Source organism: Hydra vulgaris, chromosome 06 (genome assembly GCF_038396675.1).
Source record: "Hydra vulgaris chromosome 06, alternate assembly HydraT2T_AEP".
NCBI lineage: Eukaryota > Metazoa > Cnidaria > Hydrozoa > Anthoathecata > Hydridae > Hydra > Hydra vulgaris.
Genome location: NC_088925.1, coordinates 32369195 through 32393781, shown reverse-complemented (window position 1 = coordinate 32393781; position 24587 = coordinate 32369195). Strand labels below are relative to the sequence as shown.

Here is a 24587-nt window from a genome sequence, read left to right as displayed (position 1 = left end):
TTGTTGTTAAAATTTTAATGCTGACGCGCCACCGATGTATGTATTTTTTAAGCTCCTCGATAATTTGGTAGCTAAACGGTTATCGACAAATTTGGGGAATCTCGACGCGAGAAAAAAAAGATTTAACTTTTGAATTTTATCATGCCTCGCATATCTTTACATATCTTTATCATGTCATGCATATCTTTACAGCGATCATTATATTGCTATATTTTTTCATTTAAATAAAAAAACGAAACCAAAAAAACAACAAAAAAACAACTTAAAAAACATATACACTTTTTATGTTTTCTAAAAAATCAAGAAAATTTATTTGGATTGTATAAAGGTAGTTTTAAATAGATTCTGTAATTGATCATTTATTAGAAAAATTGGTTCATTAGTCTTACAACAACGTTTCAAATTCTAATTATTGATTTAAATGAAGTGTCTTTTTTAGCATTGCTATTCTATTGACGAGTATATTTTCCCCATATGTGAAGCATAAACACTGATGCAATAAAAAGCAGACTCATTACAAGAACTGGAACAGGACCGCTAAAAAATAAATAGAAACTATTAGACTGTATACATAACACAATACTGAAATAAAGAACTTGGATTGAAAAAAAATTTCATGTGTGCTGTAAATATGACAGCTTTGTTTACGTCTTTTTTTATCCTTTATTCCTTTTTTCAAGTTTTATTTACAACTTATATACATAAAAAAAATCCTTGAATTATATAAAAAAATTATGACTAGCAGTAATAAATTACATAATATATCATAACAAGTATAACAATAAACTATTATAACAATAAACCATTATCAAATCTCCCCAAGGACTAAAGTTCTTAGTAACAAAGTCATTTAAATGTTGGCTTTCTCTAGTTGACCGTAGGATCAATGGTAATAAATGATCAACGGTAATCAATGGTAATAAATGATCAATAAATAATAATATGATCAATGGTAAAAAATTATCAACAACTTCTCTGTCGTCAGCATCCTTCTCAGCCTCAGCAAGTGTTTCTATGATTTCCCCTCCCTTGTAATAAAAATACATAAATCTTCAACAGTCATTCTTTTTACTGATAATAATTTTACTTATAGCATTTGTAGAATTTGAGACAGGAGCTATTCTCACATCTCTCACATGTCTCGGTACACAGTCGGTACATTGTTTTACTGGCCGGTGGTTATGCTCCACAATCAAATTTCCTGATGGCCTATACGGACATCTAACATCTTTTTTACACACCATTTTTCACATGTTTGAAAACTCATTTGATCTACACATTGTTCTATTGTCCATCAATAGTTCGAATGGTGGGTCATGCCTAAATACGGAATCCAATTGATTTGCTACACTTTTATTACTTTCGTGAGGCATTATTCTCCAAACTGCTAACCAACTTGGTCTACCGTTAATCTTTGTTAAATATGGTGAACTCTTTTAGTGAGTCACATCACAAGCAATACGATACCATGTCTGTTACATCTAGCATTCCATAATCCCACTTTATTGTTGCTGGATCAATTGAATTACATTGATGAAATTTGCACACTCATTCTTCAAAGTCTGTTCTATGTTCAGGATTCTTTGTTGCACTGTAAACATTGTCTGATTAATGCCAAACGATACTTTAAGTGACATTTACAAATTTCTTCTGCAATATTTACTTTAAATAGTTCTTTAATTTTTCTTTGTTCATTTAACCAGGTCTTTGGAACACTTGTCAACACTAACATTTTTATATTAGCAAAACACTTTTAAATAAAGTAGCTAATGATTTTAATCATTGAAGTATCATTGAAAGTTGTATAAATTTTAATTTATATTATTTAATTATATAAGATTTTTTTATAATTAAAATAAAAAAAAATAAAACTTTAAAAAAAAAAATTTTCAATTTTATAAGTGACGACTTTAAACAGCGATGATCTCTTTAATAAACTTTATATAAAGCTAATTCACTCGAAAAGTAGAAGGATTTTGTTAAGAAAAAAAAAACTTTTTTGAAAGCTGTTTGAATTAAATAAATTAAATAACTGATCTTTATGTTTTTAATATATTATTGAAACGCATTTAAATGTAACAAATCACTGCTAATGATTTTTTATTAAAAAAAATAACAAATATCATATATATATTTCTTTATATTTATATTAGTATGTATTTTTTATTACAAATGTCTTTAAATAAAATAAAAATTATATCAACTTTTTAAATAAACGACTTATTTATTTTTTCTTTTGTTTACATTACTGCAAGGAATTGTTAAAGATATCTTTTTTAACTTTTAAATATGCACATTTATTAAACAATCATTAGATGTAAGTTCTGACTTTGTTTTAAAAGGGCTTCACAGGATATTATAAAAACATTAGTAAAGATAAACGACTCAAAGTTATTTATTCCAAACGTAGTTTAAATAATCTTATTGTTATAGTTTCTTATTTGTTTTAGTTAAGTTTTAATTTTTCTTTTTTTTTTTTAGTTTTAGTTAAATTATTTTAATTTTTTGTTAATTTTTTTACAAAGATTTATTTGCTTCTTTTACCATAAGTTTTTTTGACTTTCTTCATAGTCAGGTTAAGATAATTTTTTGGGCACATTTTTAAAATGTATACAAATTTTCAAAACATATTAAAGCCTTTGTCAAGTTTTCAAAACCAAATAGTATTTGCGTTCATATTATGGCATGAAATGGAATGCCTTTCTGGCCAATCCTGACATCAGCTTGTTTTTGGAGGATGGAACCCACTTCAATACATTGTTCATATTATATTCTTTTATTAAGTCTTGCAATAGAGTAAGTCTTTATTTAATAAGCATTTCTGATAATCTATTTGATCAAAACTCATGACTTTCAGTCAGCACACTTTTAAACTATCCAAGAACGGTTACTGATTCGGTGAATACTCATGCATGTTATCATTAATACCTTAAAGCCAAGCTGCATCCTCAACTATTACACCATTCTATTCTATAGCAATACCAATTAAAATGCTACCACAAAGTTACTCTATTTTGAATCCCTTCAGCATTCCATTTCTTTCTCACAGGATCATTAGCTTCCAACTGGCGCATTATACAACCTACAATGGCTGAGCTTGATCTCTGTTTAGATCATCCAATTTTCAACAGGATAGTGTCCTAATAAGTGTCCAAATATTGAAAAAAGTCTCTGTTGTGTTATTTATTACATAAAACTAAGATGTCTAAGATCATTTCTTTGTAGACTACCCTCTGCTTCACAAAATCAGATCAATGTGTATTTGCATATTTGAGATCTGAGATCAAGCATTCGAAATTTGTCACCAATAGTTCCATCTTCACATCGTTTCATCACATACCGTTTAAATTTACGTTTACATGTAATAATTTAAAAAAGTAAAAAAAAAAGAAGGAATTAATTGTTTATTTTTATATAAATTTCTAATGTAAAAAGTAATTATATTATCTAAGGAAGAATATTAGATTTAACTGCTTTGATTATAAGCCAACACTAAATGACTTAGATGACATATTTTTTTACCATTCACAATCTACACATCAAATAAATTTAGATATACTTTAGAATTATTACTTTTAATTATTGCATTAACTACTTTTATTTAAATTAATTTAGCTTTTAAACTTAATGTTAAATACAATAATAAGGATTTATAGAAAAATTATTTAAATTATTGAGTTAATAATAATTATAATTTCTCATTTAAAAAATTATCTTTTTCCAAAAACTATCAAAACCTTAGACATATTATATTTCTAAGAATTGAAAAATAAATATAAATAAAAACAAATTTATAGATGCTTAAGTTAGTGGTTAATTTTTTTTTAGTTTAAAAAAAAAAGAATGTAAATTTTGTTTACACTTTTATTCCTGGAGAATCTTCAGTATAAAATCTCCACATATTCTGTGGGCCACCTGCGCTAGTTGATCTCCTCACTGCAGTTGAAGATGTTGCTTTTCTGTTTCTGACTGCACTTCCACCATTTCCTGATTTAAGACTTGCAGATTTTCCAGAAGGAGAGCGACTTCCCCCTCCAACAGTTGTTGAAGATGCAGCTTGAACCTTTAAATGAAAAGCATTAGATAGTAATGTTAACATAAAGCAAAATATTGATGGATGGTGATGAATGACAATAATATTGATAATGAAGTTGCTGTTGTTGTTGTTGTTGTTGATGGCGATGATGATGATGGTGATGATGATGATGATGATGATGATGATGATGATGATGATGATGATGATGATGATGATGATGATGATGATGATGATGATAATGATGATAATGATGATGATGAAGACCAGGATAACCCTTTTTTTCAATAAACCAACATTATATATTTTAACATTAAAATTATTCAATTCAGTTTTATTTATTTTTTGAAGAAAAAAAAAACACAATATAAACAAGCCAATTATTTTCTTGGTTTACTTAGAACTCATCTCTTTTAAAACTGAATTTAATTATAGCAACTCGAAAAAATTAAATAATTATATTAAATAACTTTACCATCTCTTCTAATCTTTAGACTTAAAGTCAACGTCAGAGAAATTTTATAAGTTTTGAACAATATTTTGTACAACTACTAACAAGCGGTCGCAGAAGAGAGATCAGTTATTTAATACGAAAAATTGTTTAAGGAAGTAAGACCATGCTACAAATCGATCACGTATACTTTAACATGATATTTTATGGAACAGAGGAATGAAACGTGTAGGTTAAAGGTTAGTTTTTATGATCAAGCTGTAAGTGCGGAACAGTTAAAATAGCAGGGTTTTAACAAGTGCTGTTACTCGACTGTTGACTAAATTGACTAATATATTTTCTAAAGTCGAGTAAACTTGACTAATACATTTTTGATATCGATTCAGTCGAAATTTAGGAATGAACTTTATTTAAATAAAATTTATTCTTAAGATCCAATAACTTTTTACTGTCTTTTTTTTTTAACAATAAATTTTTGCAATAAATTGTTTAGGCATAGATTGCCTATCAACCTAACTAGGTTGATAGGCAATTTGGATTAGTCATATAAAACTTGACAATTACAGAATTTATATAACTAATAGAAAATAAAATTTGGATTAGTCATAGAGAAGCTATTCAAAATCAAAATAAATGTTTTCGATATGAATGTTATTATCAAGTGATGATGTCCAATAATTACAGTTAAAAGGTTAGTTAAACAGGTATGATCTGGACAAAATCCATATTGGTGCGGACTTAATAAGTTATTGTTGATCAGGTGTGTCATAATAAGATTTTATATAACTTTTTCAAAGATTTTTATTAAAATACAAGTCATACTGATAGGTCTGTAATTAGGTCCTTTTGATGTGTCTCCTTTTTTGATTATGGGTGTAATTGTTGCGTCTTTCCATATTTGGGGTATTGATACACTCTCAAGGTCTTTGTTAAAAATAGTAGATAGATGTTTAGGTATTTAAAAGCAAGTTTTCTAAATTATTATTGGGTGTAATTCGTCAGGGCCTTGTGATTTAGATGATTTTATCTAGATCAGAAGTTGCAACAATATTATTGTGTTGGATGTCAGGGAATGTTTCTTTGTTTTTCCTTTTTGATTTGACGTACGAGTAAAATGCTTTTTGATTTTGGTCTATGTTTTTAGCAAGTTTTTTTTCAAATTCAATGATTGCTTTTCTGCACACTGCTTTTGTTTTGTTTCGTGAAATGCGGTACTCATTATATGTTTCTTCATTTCTGTTCAATATATATTTCTCTCGTATATTCTCGACGATATTTTTCTCGTTTAAGTTTAATTTTATTGATTATTTGAGAGTCAATTCATTTTGAGCGTTTTATATTATTAACGTTAGATTTTGGTATATTATTGTTCATACTAATTTTAAGTTTATTGAAAAAGATATAGTTGGTCCATAGCTGGTCTGAGTTAAATGTTGGACCTATATATTTGCAAGGTCTTCATTAATTTTTTCATAGTCCCTTTTGTGTATAAATGTTCTTTATGGTATGGCGGTATATTTACAATAGATTCAATCAATGCAGTAAAGTAGAGTAGTAGATGACGACTTTTGCCAATGGGTGCTAGATGAGTTAAAAGAGAAATCATGTTTTTATCAGAAGTAAATAAGAAGTCAATTGTTGATGGATTTTAATTTTGTCTGATGTGTGTTGCTTCTGAAATAAGTTGTGTTAAAAAAGAATCATGAATATTTTCAGTAAATTTAATTGATTTAAAGGCATTTGTAATAAGTTGTTTTGGACTTTGCCAGCTAACATCTGGGTAGTTAAAATCTCCAACATTCTTATATGTTTGGATATTTGTTTGAAAGTTTGGTAATGTGTTGATTTATGCAGTTAGTGTTTTCATCGTTGCTATTCGGTAATCTGTAATATTAACTTAACAATAACTTTGAAGTTTTTGTTGTAATTTCACTGACTAATTCAGAAATATCTAGGTTTATTAGGGATGACTTTATTTTACTATGTATAAATAATTCTAAACCTCTTCGGCAAGAACTAATGTTGTGGTTAAAATGTAGTAAGTAATTTTCAATAGCAAACTCGAGATCATTAACTTCAATTTTTTTATTTTAGGCAGAGTTTCTGTTAAAAAAATAATTTCGGGTTTCAAATTGTTTAAAATTTGTTTGAGCTCATGGCGTTTATTTAATAGGGAGCCAATGTTTGTGTAAATAACTTTTATGGATTTAATTTCGGTATTTTTTTAATAGTTTGAAAATTAATCCAATCTTTCAAAAGTTTTTTTTTATCTTTTGTTTACTAAAATTGAGTTTGATGACTTTCTTCCGCCTAATGCACCATCGAAAGGGTGAGTTTGGTTTACTTTCTAGGTGTAGTTGGTTTTTTTATTTCTTTCTTTTCTAAGTTGAGAATCGATTTGCCTTTCGGCGAGTGTCATATCCGAATTAATGAAAACATTTGTATATTTTATGTTTTTGCGTAATTCCCTTGTCGTTGCAAGTAAAACTTTATTGCGTTCGTAGTTTTCAGGAAATACGGCAATAATGGGCGGAGGAGTTTTTGAGAAATTTTTGTTTTTTAATCTTATTACTTTAATAGGTTTTTCATTGGCTTTACCAATCTCCTCAAATATCTGGTCAATTATTTTTTAATCGTTGTTGTTTTTTTCAAGTTCATTTAAATTATTTGATTCTGAAATTCCAAAAATGTTCTTGTAATGTTCTTTTCAGGCCTTTTTTTTTCTTCCTGTTCATATAATATAGTTTTAATAATTGAGTTTACAACAATAGCTTTTTGTGCAGATTTATTTTTGTTATAAAGATTTGACCAAATTATCTTCAGAAAAAATTTTCAAAACAAAAAAAAAAAAAAAGCTGATCACGTTGAATGTAGATGAAAATTTTCACTTAAATACTTGCTAAATATCAAAAACCTAACAATAACAGACGTCCGTGGGACGTCTATACGACGTCTTGTGAACGTCAAATGTCCGTAAGATGTCCTTAAGATGTCCAGTGGACGTTTTGTGTCCGCTGGAAAGCCTAAGCAACCATATTTACAATGTTATTGTATAGATGACATTTAGATTTTGGAGCTTAACAATTTAATTTTCCCCAAGGCCTCGAATCAGTTGGAACAACAGCACAACAGAATTCACCGCCAAAAAAATATGTGACGGAAGAACAATCAGAGTCACAAATCTGATTTTTTTGAGTTATTGCCCTTTTATTGTCGCCCTAGGTTCAGACTTTGTCTACCTGAAGTAACTTATCGAAAAACGATTGAAGTCTTGAGTTATGGGAATTTTAAAAAACACTACACATTGGCAGAACAATCAGATTCCTATGTTTACAGCGACAAAACGATCAAGCTAGTTGTTTGCTGGCTTATTTTTTATCACATGACATGTGGAAGCCGATCCCGCGCTGTTTTAGTAAGGCGTCCGATTAAAGATGGGGGAAAGCAGCACTGATCGCTCGGTCATTAGTGACAAACCAAAGAAAAGAAAAAACAATTTTACTCATAAAGAAAAGCTGAAATTTACACGCATATCTAGTCAATGAAAGAGGGGAAGATTGCAAGTACAAGATGAAAGATTTTGAAGCAATTACTGACGAAGAAAAAGACGGTCTTCTCAACCAATTTAACTCGATTAGTAGCAAAGATGTGCAAGACTTGCACCTTGCTTTCTTTGTTCAGGTGAAAAATCTTTTTCTACCCATCTCCAATAACAATACAAGACCTTTGGTTATTGTTCTCTTGCATAATAAGTCTACTTCAGCATTTGTAAGTCTTAGTATTTTTTTAGAATGCTGTATTGAGCTAGAAATTTTATTCGAGCTATGCGAAAGATGTTAAACTGTGTTGGCTCTCTCTCTCTCTTTCTCTCTCTCTTCCTCCCTCTTTATATCTCTCTTTCTAAAATGCTATTCATGCTTGAAATAAGAAAAAGGTTGGTCAGTGTTTTTTTTCGAGAGAAATTTCTTGAGTAATTTAACATTAAACTTTGTTATGTAATCTAAATTATCTTAGACGTGTGTGGAGCATTTTCAGCTGTTTTGTTGATTCATTTATGTGTTTTAGCTCAGGGTAAAAATAATTAGGTCAATGATATTAAATTTACTAGTATATAGAATTGTATAGGATGGAAAGTTCCTTTGTTTTTTTTGTTTTTTTTTTTTTGGGGGGGGGGGTTATTATTTAATATAGCAGCACTTGCATGTTTTCCATATTCTAGATTATGACTTTTCTAGGATCCTGTAAAATAGTATAAATATAGGTTCACTAATCAACACAGGCGCGCTCCATCTCAGGCAAATTTGTTTTATTAGCGACATTGTGTTATAGCCTAGGCTTACATGCACTGTGAACTTTGTATATTACTGTAAGTTAAATTTGGCATAACTGTTATTCTTTTTAGTTAAATGATAAACTTTCTGTTATCGTATTGGACTTTGTTCATTTATTTAATACATTTTTATCTGTGTTGTGGCCGTGTTTAAGAGCTTTTTTTAAACTAATTAAAATTAATAACGCAATCATAACAGATTTAACATAATTTTGCCACACAAAAATATTAATTCTAGAGCTTAAACAATGCCTTATCTTAGTTATCTAGCATTAATTTTGTAAAAAAAAAAATAATAACATCAAGTAAAAAAATACTGCAGACTTATTGCTCTTGATTCTTGAAAATAAGTGAACTGATTTTTATTTAAAGGTGAAAGCAGTGAAAAGGCGACGACCTCGCAAAGATGAAGAGAATACCAAATTAAGGGACATGAGTACATGTAACTTAAAAACAAAATTATGTAGGCTTATGCTGTGTTGGTTTTTCAAATAATAATACCATTTTAATATTGTTGGTTTATCTGTTTTACCACAGGACGTCCACCTGTAGACATGAAAAGGGGACATTCGAATCAACCTCATTGACTAAAGCCAGAAGAGTTGCAAGCAGTGGTTGTTCATATCCGGTCCTTCCGTACCAGAAAGTCAAATATGTAATGGGCATTTCAAGGGAAATATACTTGCCAGAGGATTTGAATTTGCAAAGATGCATCAAACGTTTGTAAACTTTTACCCTGCACGTGAAGTTTTTATGAAAGGTACAGACATATTTTCAACACTACATTTAATATTGGATTTGGATATGCAAGAAATGGGACATGTAATGTCTGTGATGAGAAGTAGAAGATGTCACATGCAGAGTCAGAAAACGATCCAGAAAGTGACAGAATGAAGCAAGAACTGGAACTTCATCAAAGAAAAGCTGTAACTTTCTACAAAAGAAAACGCGAGGCGAAAGATCTTGTCCGGATAGATAATTCTACAGAGACAGTCGTTTTCGATTTTCAGAAAAATATAGGCACTCCCAACAAAACTTCCAACGATGTTTATAAGCGTCAACTGACCTTGTTTCGTTTAATGTTCACATGCTGTCAGCAGATGATGTATACTTCTACTTTTACAATAAAACTATTGCCAAAAAGGTGTTGATGATGTGTGCTCCATGCTTAATCACTTCATAAAGACATACATCCCGCAAGTAGTAACAAGACTGGATTTGTTTTGTGAAGGGTGTGCAGGGTGAAACAAGAATTAGACTCTACATAGATTTATGCATTGGTTAGTAAACACAAAAAAGCGATTTGAGCGCATCTCAGTCCGTTTTCCAATCCGTGGTCACTCGTATTTTAAATGTCACCGTGACATGTCTCTGATCAAACAGTCATCAGATACGGATCTTCTTAGCCAATGGGTTCAGGAATGCACGTGTCAAGCCATCTCCCTTTACACTGATCTCTGTGACCAGAATATGTTCAAGGCATTCAAAGATTTCCTAAAGCCAGGCTACAAGACATCTTGTCCCATTAAAAGAAGACCTTTACTAGAAGTCAACATCGAAGCCTCTTATCCACAATACATCAGCTTTAGGGGTTCCTGGAACGACACCATTGAAACTGCGGTTGTGACATTGAGACCTAAAGGTAAACAAACAACCAACCCTCTGAAATCAAGGCCACTTGAGGTTTATACACTGCCCCGATACCAATCAGTCGGGAGAAATTCAAGGACTTGCAGTATCTGAAAAAACTATGCAATCCTGTGAACCAAGAATTCTACAACAATCCTCCAGTTGTTGGACTTTCTGATTGTGAAGAAAGTTCTTCAACAGACACGTCATAATATGCTGGTGATTCAATCAATCAGTCAATTATTTTGAAGTTATTGCAACATAAACATTAGTTTTTATTACTTTCCTCCTCCCTTCTTTTATTCTTTGGTTTGGTACCTCCAATAAAGATTACACTCATGCAATAATACTACTACTACTGTAAAGCATTATTTTGGTGCGTTTCGATTCAGTTGTATTGGTATGAGTTACATTAATTAAGAAAACTTGTTATGAGAATAAGTCTTTAGGAACTAACCTGTGGAATATTTTGGCTTGTATTGCAGTGATGCAACGGAAAAACGATCTAAGTCCGAACAGCAGTTCCCCTCTTACAGTATCAATATCAAACATATAAATCATTATTTTCACATAAAACTTTGAATTGCTATATTGTGAAATAAATGTTTTCTAAAATAAAATTATTTTTTGGGTGATTTTAATTCATTGAACTACATAATGGTGTTTTAAATCTCAAAAATTGATTTTCTCATAACAGCTAAAATGTGACTGTGATCATTCCTCCGTTGAGACCTTCATATACACTGCAAAATTTGGGCCGTAGTGATACGGCAAATTTTGTCTTCTTTTAGCCCCGGTCATGTAAACTTTATTTATATAAAACGGCATTGTATTCTTTTTTTTTAATAACGAAATTAAAAAAAAAAAAAAAAAAAAAAAAAAACGTTTTGTGAAATTCACAAAAAATTTGGTTATTTTAACAAAAATATTTGGCGAATATTTATGCACCAAATGTTTTTGTTAAAATAACCAAATAATTTGGTAAATTTATTTTGTAAATTTCAAAAAATGATTTAGTTAATTTCACAAAATGATTTTGTAAACTTCACCAAAAATATTTGGTGCATAAATATTCACCAAGCGTTTTTGTTAAGATAACCAAATATTATCGTAAATTTCCGTCAAATTACCTTTTTTGTGTGCGGAAAGTTAACCAATAATTTGTCTTTATTTTCTATAACAAAACGGAACTTTAAATACCTCGCAAAAAAACTAAATTATAGGTAATATAACTCTAAAAAACAAATAATATCTCCATTTGTATTATTATCGTATAATTATCTATAAATAGTATTTTATTTACACATAATGCAACTATGCAGTCAACTTATAGATTTAACTCAGAAGCCAATTCACTTGCTTTCGAACATGATACGTCAAAATCGGGGCAATTAAAACAATATACAAATTTTTGTAAATACATCCAAGGTGGAAAACTTGCAGTATTGTACTCCTTTTTTAAGATCTAAAGACAAATAATTGAAAATGATCAATAAAAACGCAGGAACGCAAATATCAGTAATAACATTAAACTCACTTGAATCAATTTAAACGAAAAATCCATTACTTTCAAGGGGGTTTCAAATGACCACCTGTGATTGTTTTACACAACAACAGCAATGTTTGGGGGTACAGCATAAACTAAAGGCTGAAGTGTCAGCTTCAGGTCATTATATAATATCCTAATGCTATTAATTGACTGCTCAACATTTTCAACTGACTGAAAAAATAAACAAATAATAATAATTAAGCAACGTAAGTAACAACATAATTATTTTTTTAATTTTGAATTAAATTTTAGTAGTTTATTTATATCTAATATACATACATTGGCTAGAAAAAGAAATGATTCGCCACATTCTTGAACACTAGGAGTCCAGGATTTTCTCTTTGCTTCTTTACATAAATGTATGGAACATTTGCAACATGTCAATCGTACAATAGCCAAGAGTGCAACAGCCTCTTCTTCTACCCCTATAATATATATATATATATGTATATATATGTATATATATATATATGTAATATATATGTATATATATATATATATATATATATATATATATATGTATATATATATCCACATGAATGTATGAATATGATTTTTCTATTTTTAGTTTAATGTACATAGATTCCACCCTCTTCAAAACTGTCAATCTGTCAGATTGAACGCTGTCGTTAATACATTTATGCTAATCATAAATTTTAATTCAAAATAAAAAACTAACCATCTTGCATGGAATATTTCTTTTATCTTCATTTCATGGAAAGTTGTTGCAATCCTCATAGTTCTTCTGCATGCTTAATTGAGTAAAATCGATATTTACATATAAAAAAAAGACATTATTTTGTATTTCTGTGGTAACATATAGTCAGTAATATGTAGACATATGTAATAACATATAACAAATATTTAAAATACTTACCAATGCATCTGCTTTTAGATCCAAAAAAAGTTTAAAATTCGGAATGTCTTTGGTGCCTGATTGAAAACATTTTAACCTAAATTTCAAAGTTGATTTCCATTTCTGGCACACTTCAGTCCATGGTTGACTATTAAATTTTAGCCAATTAAGGTCATCTTTAATTTCTTCTTCTATATAAATTTTAAAAAAAAAACTAAACTTTTCTCTATTATATAATATAAAATTGTGCAAAGATGAATATGCATTTTATTAAAATATAACTTATCAAACAAAATTTCAATGATTAATCATATATATATAAAAAACACAATATACTACATCAACATTCTTCAACTAATTGTTGGTCGTTAGAATTTTTTAAAATACCCACTGATTTAATATTTTGCCATGTGTTGCAAAACTTATCTGTCAATTTTCCACCAGTTATAGTTTTTTTATCTGAAGGAGCAGTATACCGTGTTTCCTAACAAAGAGGAAATTAAACATAAATAGCATCAACAACAGTTTCATTAAAAATCATAAAGATCACATTAACTGATAGCTTTAAAAGTTACTTACAATCTTTTCTGAAAGAAAATGTGCAATAATGGCATTTATGCCATTATTCACATTTTATGTATCAAAAATAATTTTATCAGATTTTTATTAACCATGAGCGAGATCTCTTCTCGTTCTCGTTTCTCGTGAGAAATTGGACTTCTCATTAGAAACGAGAAATAGAAAATTCTTGCGAGAAGTAGAACGAGACTTAAATATTATATTATTTTCCAAATTAAAAATTATTATAATTTACAAAATGCCTAATAATTTGTTTTATTAATTAATTAAAATTTTGACTCCGTGATTTTAATTAGATTTTTTAATTAGATTTTTTTTTAAAATCTAATTAAAAAATTTTAATTAGATTTTAAATATTTTTAATTAGATTTTAAATACAAAAACTTTTTGTATAAAATGGTACACTTTCGACTTAATTTCATTAGTTTACCAGTGGAATTCAACTTGACACATATTGTTCATATTGAAAAGAAATATTCTTGCCTCATTTCAACGATCAAAAATGTCACCAAGAAAAAACAAAATCTGGAGATATTTTCAAAAAACAAGTGACAATGCTGAATGCAAGGCGTGCAAATAGTCTTTAAAAACAAAAGATGGAAACACAAGCGGACTTCATCGTCAACTCGAAAAAAAACACAGCCAAGATTACGTTGAGTATTCTGAAAAAACTGACAACTCTCTTCTTCTTCCTCCTAAGAAGAAACAACAAACCATGGTCGAAATGCTTGAAACAAAGTCCAAATATGACAAAGACAAATCCATTCAAAAACAGTTTGACTCTGCAATGCTGGATTACTTTTTCACTGATCTGGCATCCTTTTCAGCAGTCGAAAGAAGAGGTTTCAAGAAATTGTTTGACATTGCAAACCCTAAACTGAGCCTTCATCACAGAACAACATACTCAAGAAAGCTTTCAATTCGGTCAAGAGAAGTTCAAGCTGGAATGAAGAGCATAATAACGGAGATTACGCCAAATCTAAAAAGTGCTGCATTTACTTCTGACCTTCTGATCTCTTGGACTTTTCATGCTATTGACCAAAATGGGTGACTACATCACTGGACACCCCATGTCCAATTGTCAAAGCGCCTTGACCTATACTCTAGCAACAATCATATTTTGCAATGTGCAGTTCTAGACTCATTTGGAATGACTGCTGGAATGGATGATGCGTTGCAAACATGCAAAGATTTGGCTTCTTTAACTCACCAGTCAACAGTTGCAGCTGAGTTGCTTGAATCAGAATCAGACGCTCAAGGAATCAATTTTAGACAGTTACGCCAATCTGTTGACACAAGATGGAATAGTGAACTGGATTGCATGGCTTCTGCCCTACATCTAAAGAGTGCTATTATCAGCTTATGTGCAAATGAAGATATTTTTACTTCAAAGACCATCAGTGCATCACAGTGGAAATCAATCGAGGGAGCAGTAGAAATTTTGGCACCACTTAAAGAAGGTACAGAAACGTGGTCGGCTGAGCCTATTCCAACAATTAACACTGTCGCCGATTCTCTTTATTTAATCCATGACAAAATTGATCAATTTATTGAGACGGATGGAAAAAATGGCTACGGTGTCTTGTATGCAAAAAACTTGAAAAGCTGCATTGAGAAAAGATTTCCTCTTTGTCACACTGGAAACTTATTGAGTGCTGCAGCAAACTACTTAAATCCTGCTTTAAAGGGACTTCACTTGAAGCTCTTCAAAAAATTTCAAACAACAAAAGAATGGTTAGCCTCACAGGTTAATGATAATGTTAAGGGCCAACCTGTTGCCAGAGTCCTTTCAGCAGATTTGTCCCCTAATTCAAAACTGAAGCGCAAGCTAAGCGCCAAACACAAGAGCCAACATCTGAACTGAATCCTATTTTGAGCGATATGTGCCAGTATGAATATCTCCCTGATGCCAAAAAAGACTTTTGATTGAAAAAAGATTCTTGATTGGTGGAAATTGCATTCAAATACATTGCCAGAACTCTCTTCATTAGCTAGACAAATTTTAGCTATTCCAGCAAGTTCAACTAAATGAGAGTCCGATCATCCAGACACAACTTACGCCCAGAAAAAGTAGAACAAATCATCTTAAGCAGAGAAAACATTGTCTTGTTGGAAAAATTTGGCAAAAAAATTCTGAAATAATATTTGAAAAAGTTGTTTACATTTTTTTTTTACTTGGATTTTAATAAATTTGTTTTCAAAAATTGTTAAATTTCTCGTCTCGTTCTCACGAGAAGTACTAACTTCTCGTCTCGGTTTGAAAAAACCTAGTCTCGGTCATGGTTAATTTTACTTAAATGTTATAGTTTATTTATCTATAATATAATTATTTTGTGGGCTATATATATTATAATACAAAATGTACCAATAAATAGTAAATGAAAACCAGACAATTATTTAATGTAATACAAAAAAAAACAGTGTTTTGAATTAAATGCATAAATTCAGTTCACTAAAAACAGATAAATATATATTTGTTTAAAACTTAAAGAAACAAAATAAAAAGGATTGAAAAGTTTGCTTTTTCAAAAGGAAAATAGCCTTTGTAAACTAAATAAATAATGAAATTTAAAAAAATTTTCTGATGGACTCAGATGACAATAACATTTTACATATAACCTATAAATACCTAATTAGTTTTAAGTAAAGACATTGTTTGAAGAATTTTAAAATTTTTGTTACAACCATTGAAACTTGTGTCATTAAAGGAATCTATAGTTCCTTCTGTGACACAAGTTTAGAATGCCTATAACTAAAAATTTAGAATGCTACTAACAATGTCTTTACTCCAAATTAAATAGATATCTATTTAATTTGGAGTAAAGACATAGTTCGTGGAATTCTAAATTATTAGTTATAGGCAATCAAAACTTATGTCACAGAAAGAATAATAGGTTCCTTCTGTGTCAAAAATTTCAATGGTTATTAAAGCTACAAATTTAAATATTTATAAATATTATTTATAGGTAGTATGTAAAGTATTTTTGTTCCCATCTGAAAGTTTTCAGTTATTTTTGAATTTCCGATTTAATTTACAAACGTCATTTCAACAAGACTTTTTAAACTTGCCCTAAAGAACATCAAATAATTATACAAACATTTTTTATTGAAAAATAAAATTTAAATGCTACCAAGATCAATAGTTAAATTTTGTGCATTAACGACACATTTATTTTTATTTAAATTTCGTAGTTTCAACGGTCAATGTGAGATGATGTTATCAAAGTAAGAGCAATTATAAAAAAATGTAAAACAATTAACTCTGTTTCAATGTCAACCTCAAAAGATTGCAAGTGATAACATTCATTTACAATAAACAACTTTTGACAAATGAAATAAAATTAATCAGTATCAGATACTGCATAAGTAATAAAATCACCAATTTTAAAGTTAATGAAGTTAACAGAAACACTTTTTGTTTGGAAAATTTCTCTGTACAACTCATAATTACCTATCAATTCTGATATAGTTTGTTCATCAATCACATGGCATAGTAAAATAGGCTCAGTTTTAGCAACACAAAATTCATTATTTTTTAAGCCATGTTTTGCCATGAACCGAGTTAACTGATCCATTTGGTATTTTAAAATTGCCCACAGATGAAGCAGTCCTCTTAAAAGCTCCTAATTTACCTTCACAACGTATTACCCACATATTACTTAGCGGACCAAACATTTTAATAATATGTGGATAATGAATAAGGTTATGAAACTTCAAAGTTAAGCCACACTTAAACACAAAACAGTATTCTTGTAAAAATTCAGTGAAAAGAGTACCAAAATATAAATCAAGTTTGCTAAAATGCAAACCAAATGAGTAAAAGACAATTTGTCTTAACAATAAAAAAACAACTCAAACATTGTCATCAAAAGGAATTAAATCTCCAACTAATAAAGGAAAGCTTAAAACCAATTTTAGCATTTCAATTGCACCAATATTAATTGAACCATATTTTATTTGATACTCAGTGGCACATGAAGGAATTGACAAGTGAACATATGAAAAATTTCTCATTCTGCTATTTATGCCACCTAGATTGCAAAACTTTTTCTGAAATACTAAATAGTTTAACATTTTTTGAAAAACATATTTGCAAATGCCTTCTAACAATATCACAATAAATATTATCATTAACATGAAATGATGGAATTTTATTATAGCAACAATTTTTCTTTATACCATTGAGGGAACAATTATGCAAAGAAACGTCATAATGGTAACATTCTTTAGTTCTAAGTAATTCAACAGGTTCAACAAAAATACTGTCCAAGTCTTTACATTTCATTTTCCATATTCTGCATGGGTATGTCGCAGTAAAACTTTCCACATAACCTAATACTCTATTTTATCCAAGATTGTTACCAATAATTTGAGCAAGGACAACATATTTTAAATTCATCACCATCTCTTTTTATATTAAAGCCTTTTGTTTCTGTCATTTTTTGATGTATATAGAAAATGCATCTTTATTTGAATATTTAATGCAATCAGAAGAATATATAATTGCACTTAACAAAATATTCTCAAGTTTTGAGCTATGAAGTGGTTTTAAACATTTTAGAATTGTACACAAAGCTCCAATTTTGTGAACAGTGCTATGTGAACCCAATGGAATAGCAGTTTCTAAATCATCAAAAAAACAAAAAACTGGAATTACAAAAGTATTTTGGGAATGAACATGTTGACGACATAATTGATGATTTTGCCACAAACTTCCATCTTTAAAGTTTGAAACTAAACCATTAGTAGATGGTTTTATATTCCTTCTTATTTCATCCAGTCCACCAGGAAGACAAAGAAAAACTTCAAGACAGAGTTTTAATGAAACATATTGCCCTGTTGCAACACAAGTTGATGCGTCTAAATGAATATGCCTCAGTGTATATATAAATATATATATATATATATATATATATATATATATATATATATATATATATATATATATATATATATATATATATAAATATATATATAGACACCTTCATAAAAACTTTAAACTTTTATTTTTTAAACCAAATTATAAAGAGATCATTAAATGACAAACTTTAATACTGAATTAATTATCCTTGGTCAACTAGAACAAAATATAGTGGACATCTTAACAAAGATACATAGGAAAACGACTTCAAAAAGTGGAATATAGCGCATAAGATATTCACAATGTACCATGACATATATAATAAAAAAATGTTTATTATATTCCATTTTATAATAATTAGACTAATAAAAAAAATATATATATATAAAGGGGGTTGCTTAGACCTATTTTAAAAGCAAGTAAAATTCTATTCAAGACATTTATTTAAAAATTGTCATAATTTGTCATAAATTTAAGTTTGTTCATGCATGTATTAAATAAGAATAAAAAAAAAATTTTGTTTTTTTGGTATTACGGTGGCATAACAGTTAGTTAAGCCAACAGAGACAGGGGTGCTAACATTTTTAAGTATTTTTGTTCCCAAGTTTTAATTATCACAATTTTTTGCAAATCATTCTCATATGACATATAAATGAACATTGTTATATTTAGAGTTTTCAGAAAGCCTGAAGTTATGTGTCTGCTCTTTCTTTTATTTTACATTTTCTAAAATGTAAAATAATCATGCATCAGCTCTTAGTTACTATAGAAAATTTAAAAAAAATAAAATAAAATAAAAAATCCCATCAGTTCCTTGAGCTGGCTTTACCTTCATCTCGTTATCTATTGTTCCATGAGCTGATAATGCCTCTAAAGCGATAGTTTCCGGTGAATGAACATTGCAGTGCAGTTGTATTAATTCAATGTCCATGTCCTCCTGAAGCATGTTTCTCACACAACTATTAACAGGTGCTCTGTGTGACAGACAACTTTTGATTTTATGAGTGAATATGTCTAAAACTTCTATTGCTGGCATTTTTGAACTCTGTGGCATATGTATTGGCAAATGTTCTTTTAACACACTGACTATAAGAGTAGCAAATCCTGTACCCCCAGCAAGTTTAGTGGTTGATAAGGAATAAGATCTCTGTGGAGGATAGGTACTAATATAAAACGCGTTGACATGTTTGTCTAAAATGGTAGTCGCATCGAGCACCAATGGTGCACATTCACAATAAAAAAGTGCCTCATCAACTTGAACCAATGCTAAAACACCTGGCTCAAATGCCATTCTATTTACTGTGAATGAGTGGGGTGTTTCCTGTAGTTCTGTGTTGTGTCATGTTTCAGAAATTTTTTCCAACAAAAATGATACACTTTCCACTAGCACATTGTTAACAATTGCAGCATAAACATATTTTCTTATGGGTAGATCATATGTTTTTAGTTTTTTGGTTTCTATAATTAGCCTATTATCTCCTTTTTTTTCTAAAATAATACTAGTTAAATAATGATTTTGTTCTACAAGTTGTTTGTTTTTACTCTTTTTTTTTATTTGTTCCTGTAACTCTTTGATAGCAATATGGTCTTTCCTTTTTATCTTTTAAACTCTTTGTTGTAACTTTGTTCTACTTATTTTAAGAATTCTTAACTCATTAATACATTCTGGAGTAAGGAACTTATTCTGCTGAATTCTATTTTTTCTTTTTTCGTTTGAATACTTTAACTTCCACAAATTTATTGAAAAACACTGTCTTTTAACTTTTTTGCTTGTAAGTTTGATTTGGGTCATTGAACTTATAACAAACAAACTGTCCGTTGCAATTTTCTTGTAAATTACATAGTGCATTTTTTTTTATTTTGCATAAATTGCATTTTATTCTCTGTGTTGCGTCTGAGGCAATAGTTAAAGTAGGAGAGGTAAGATTACTATAGGTAGGAGACATTTTGCTAGAACAGGATGAAAATTTATGTTCATGTGATTGAGCTTTAATTGTTGGTATGTCTATTGAAATTTCCCTTGATTGACAAACTATACCAGACTCAGTATTTAAATCACTAGTGATTAGGTGAATATTTACATTGGATCTATTTATTTTTCTTTTATATTTAAATGGCTGTTGCAAAATAATAACAATAGCAGTCCATGACTAGGTAGGGTTTCTTTTGAAGATCTTTATCGTTTTATGTAAGTGTCTTATATTGTTAGTGAATATCTTTAAATCAGATGCATTTCAATGTTCAGTTTTTATAGTTTCAGACAGGTTTTTGATAACCTGAATTTATTTTTATAAAAAATGCTGTAAATGTTACCATTTAACACAAGCTTGGATTACCATTTATATGAGTTAATTAAAAGGCAAATATCTTCTGCAGTCTTGTTGTCCATCTAAAATTAAGAAAAAATTAACAATAAAAAGAGACAAAGAATTGTAAGACAAAATCGCGCTATCGAAGATAAGTCATTTTGTCGTGAGCAACTGTATGCAACATTTTTAAAAATGAAGGAGATTTTCACATATTGATTATTATATATCAAATGAAAGATCTATAAATAATTTATTTGAGCATGTTAATTTCATTTAGGAGCATTTGTATAACAAATTTTTCATATGAAAATTACCTATTTTTGCAAGATTCGTTATATATATATGTATATATTTATATATATATATATATATATATATATATATATATATATATATATATATATATATATATATATATATATATTACATACTCATATATATTTTATATAAATATGTAATAAATTATATATATATATATATATATATATATATATATATATATATATATATATATATATATACATTTAAAAAATGAAAGATCAAAAAGATAACATCTCTTCATCAACTAAAAAATTTGCATATCGTAGAGGAAACTATAAAAAAATTAATATTTATATAAAAAGCATAAATTGGGATGACAAATTTCAAAACAAATGCATTGACAAATGAATCGATGTATACAAAAACGTTTCAAGTCATAAAAACTATTTTTTCGGGGAACAAGAAAAAACTTATTAAATCCAAAATTATTACTTTAATAAATTCAAAAAAAAAATCTGGGTGCTTTTTGACATCTTTAATATTAGCTTTGTTAAAATATATATCAAAATTTGTGATATATATATGTGTTATACATAGTTAAATTTGTCTGACTTAAAAATAGTTTTTATGACTTAAAACGTTTTTGTATACATCAATTCAAATGTTATGATAAGTTTTTATATCATTATAATCAATCATGCAAAAATTATAAACCTATTGTAAAACTAAAAAATAAAGCAAGTGAAGTTTGGATGTCAAATAACTTGAGAAAAGAAATCAAGTACAAAAATAATTACTGGGCAACACATAAAAAAATGAACTGGTCTATAGCTGGCTCAAAAGAAAAATATAATAAAATGAAAAGAAACATTCTAAAACAAATAAATAACTCTGTTAAAAACTACGAACAAAACTTGGTAAATCAGGTTAAAAATGAACCAAAATTACTATATTCATATATTAGAAAGAAGCAGAAAGTAAAAAATCATATAAGAGCACTTAATGATAATATTGGTTCAACAATGTATGACAAACATAGTATTGTTGATATTTTGAACAAGTATTTTCATTCTGTCTACATAAAAGAAGAAAATATAAATGATTGTAATTTTGAAGTACAAACAAATAGCAAGTTTGGAAAAATAGTTGTTGATCAAGCACTTGTGAAATCATATTTGTCAAAATTAGACATAAACAAGTCTATTGGGTATGACGAAGTAAATCCTTATGTGTTAAAAGTCTGCCCTGAAAGTTTTTTAATACCACTTTTAATCATCTATCAACAAAGTTTAACAAATAGTGATATTCCTGGAAAATGGCTAATGTGAGTCCCATATTTAAAAATTGAAGTAAATTGCAAGCAATAAATTATCTTTGAATCAGTATCTTTGACATCCATACCTTGCAAAGTATTAGAAAAAATTATAAGTGATAACTTAAAAAATTATTTAGAATCAAATAATCTTTTTTGTAAACATCAACATGGTTTCTTAAAGGGTAAAAATTGTATAACAAATTTATTAGAATCCTTAGATTTTATAACATACCAACTGATAGGCAATTCAATAAACATTTTATTTACTGATTTTCAAAAAGCATTTGATAGAGTGCCTCATAAGAGATTAATATCAAAGTTATGTGGTTACGGGATAGAAAAAGAAATGCTAAATTGGATAGAAACATATTTATCAAATAGAAAACAACACGTTATAATTGGTGATACAAAATAATCAGATTGGTTAGAGGTGCTAAGCGGTGTTCCATAGGGTTCTGTACTTCAACCATTATTGTTCTTGTTATATATTAATGATTTACCATCTAAAATTAATAATAAATGCAAACTTTATGCAGATGATAACAATTTATTGCTGCAGTTAACAACCAGGTAGACTCAAAAAACTTGCAAAACGATATTAATAATCTAACTGAATGGTCTGACAAATGGATGATAAATTTTAACATTAAAAAATGTAAAATCATGCATTTTGGAAAACATAATAAGAATTTTGAATATTGCATAAAAGATTCAAAATTACATTCAACAACAAAAGACATTGGAGTGTTAATTTCAAATACTATAAAGTGGAATCAACATGTAAATATGGTTGTAAATAAAGCAAATAGTCGATTAGGTCTACTAAGCAAATCATTTACTTACAAAGACAAAAACACAATGAAGATTTTGTACTGCACTTTTGTAAGACCTATTCTTGAATATGCATCACCAATATGGAACCCTTATAATAAAAATGACATACATAAGTTAGAAATTGTTCAACAACGAGCAACTAAGTTGATTCCAGAGTTAAGGCACCTACCCTATGAAGAGAGGTTAAAAAAACTCCAACTGACTTCTTTAAAAACCAGGAGAATAAGATATGATTTAATTCAATATTATAAAATTTTTCATAATTTGGACAAAGTGTTTTGGTATCTACAACCAAAAACAGCAATTTCTATTTCAGCAAATGATCCAGCTGCAAAATTAGAGGGCATAAAGCATGTGTAGATATTGAGCTAATAAAAAGAAACAGACCAAGGGAAAATTTTCTGACAAATAGAGTTGCAAAATGGTGGAATAGACTACCAGAAGAAATCATTTCCGCAAAAAGTTTGAAAATCTTCAAGAACAAGCTTGATAAACATATGAATATTATGAAACTGTAATTTAGCATGGGCTCATAATAGATTCAACATGGCGTTAAATCTCAAGAAGCATAATTAAATATATATATATATATATATATATATATATATATATATATATATATATATATATATATATATATATATATATATATATATATAAAAAAAAGAAATATTGATATATATTTTTGAGTAACTTGGTATGAAGAGGTAATTATAGGTATACATAATTAATATTTAGTATTTATTGTAGTCTAATACTTGCAATATATAAAATGTTTTTATTTAATTATCTTTAATAAACTTTTAATTTACTTTCTTCATCACAATATGGGGTCTTTATACCCATTAAACCTAAAATCTAAAAATAAAACCTTTTCGTACTTTAATATGTACAACATCCAAACACAGATCTTTTTGAAGTTGATGATTTGTTGCAGATAAACAAATAAATCTAATCAAGTTATTTTAATTTTTTGATTTAGTTTTTATAAAAGGGAACATGGTAGAAATGATTGTTACACACAAAAACTCTAATATTAAATTCACATTCAGTTGGCACTCTAAAGTTTTTTCTAAGGCACTCAAAAATGTCTTTTTACAACCATTCAGCATCTATTGTTTTTTTTTTCGATGACAAGAATAAATCACAAATAGGACAACTTTTTAAGGCAATAAAGGAAATATAAGATATTTTCTCTTTTACCGTGCTCCCTGCTATTCATTTCTCTCTCAAAATTTGTGTTGTTATGACTTTTAAAATTTGTGTTGTTATGACTTTTAAATAATTCGACTGTCGACTAAATTGAATCTATTTTCTAAGGAATAATAATTCTTTGAAATTGATTAAGGTGGTAACCCTAAACCGTTATATTTACGCCTATTCCATACTGCAGTAAAAAAAGATTCACTACAAATAGCCAAAACCCAACCATACCCAAATTTGTAAAGCACTAATATTTTTTTAATGATATGAAAAGTGTTAATCTACTGCACAATATAAGTAAAAATAATTAAATAAATCACTTACCACACCAACGGTAGAAAAAACTACGCACAAAACATTTTAGTTAAGTTTCTGGC

The 24587-nt window shown here is 28.6% G+C and overlaps 2 protein-coding genes across 7 annotated transcripts; both read right to left on the bottom strand.

Moving 5' to 3' along the window:
- Positions 1-343: 343 nt before the first annotated feature.
- On the bottom strand, positions 344-4647 carry LOC100205562 (protein transport protein Sec61 subunit beta). Its single transcript, XM_065799877.1, has 3 exons — positions 4509-4647; positions 3861-4063; positions 344-537 (listed from the first exon to the last, which is right to left on the bottom strand). The coding sequence occupies exons 1-3, from the start codon at positions 4509-4511 to the stop codon at positions 450-452; spliced, it is 294 nt and encodes a 97-aa protein (XP_065655949.1). The 5' UTR covers positions 4512-4647; the 3' UTR covers positions 344-449.
- A 7042-nt stretch (positions 4648-11689) lies between these two features.
- LOC136081780 (uncharacterized) lies at positions 11690-24587 on the bottom strand. 6 transcript variants are annotated; one of them, XR_010639108.1, is made up of 8 exons: positions 24535-24579; positions 20602-20677; positions 13240-13332; positions 12870-13039; positions 12672-12744; positions 12272-12417; positions 12011-12163; positions 11690-11908 (listed from the first exon to the last, which is right to left on the bottom strand). XR_010639108.1 is itself a non-coding variant. In XM_065799875.1 (8 exons), the coding sequence occupies exons 2-4, from the start codon at positions 19577-19579 to the stop codon at positions 13007-13009; spliced, it is 588 nt and encodes a 195-aa protein (XP_065655947.1). In that variant the 5' UTR covers positions 19580-20677; positions 24535-24566; the 3' UTR covers positions 11690-11908; positions 12011-12163; positions 12272-12417; positions 12672-12744; positions 12870-13006. The 6 variants fall into 6 exon arrangements, 2 of the variants coding, with proteins under 2 accessions (XP_065655947.1, XP_065655948.1); XM_065799875.1 differs by having other exon boundaries at positions 19118-20677; positions 24535-24566; XR_010639109.1 differs by lacking the exon at positions 20602-20677 and having other exon boundaries at positions 24535-24587.

Coding starts and splice junctions, on each gene's coding strand:
- LOC100205562 (XM_065799877.1), bottom strand. Junction 538..3,860: donor GATTCTCCAGGAATAAAAGT/GTAAACAAAATT, acceptor TTTATTTTTTAG/CGGTCCTGTTCCAGTTCTTG.
- LOC136081780 (XM_065799875.1), bottom strand. CDS start 19,579: ATGGCATTTGAGCCAGGTGTTTTAGCATTGGTTCAAGTTGATGAGGCA. Junction 13,333..19,117: donor CAATAGATAACGAGATGAAG/GTAAAGCCAGCT, acceptor CCTCTTTGTTAG/GAAACACGGTATACTGCTCC. Junction 13,040..13,239: donor CATGGCAAAATATTAAATCA/GTGGGTATTTTA, acceptor AAATTTATATAG/AAGAAGAAATTAAAGATGAC.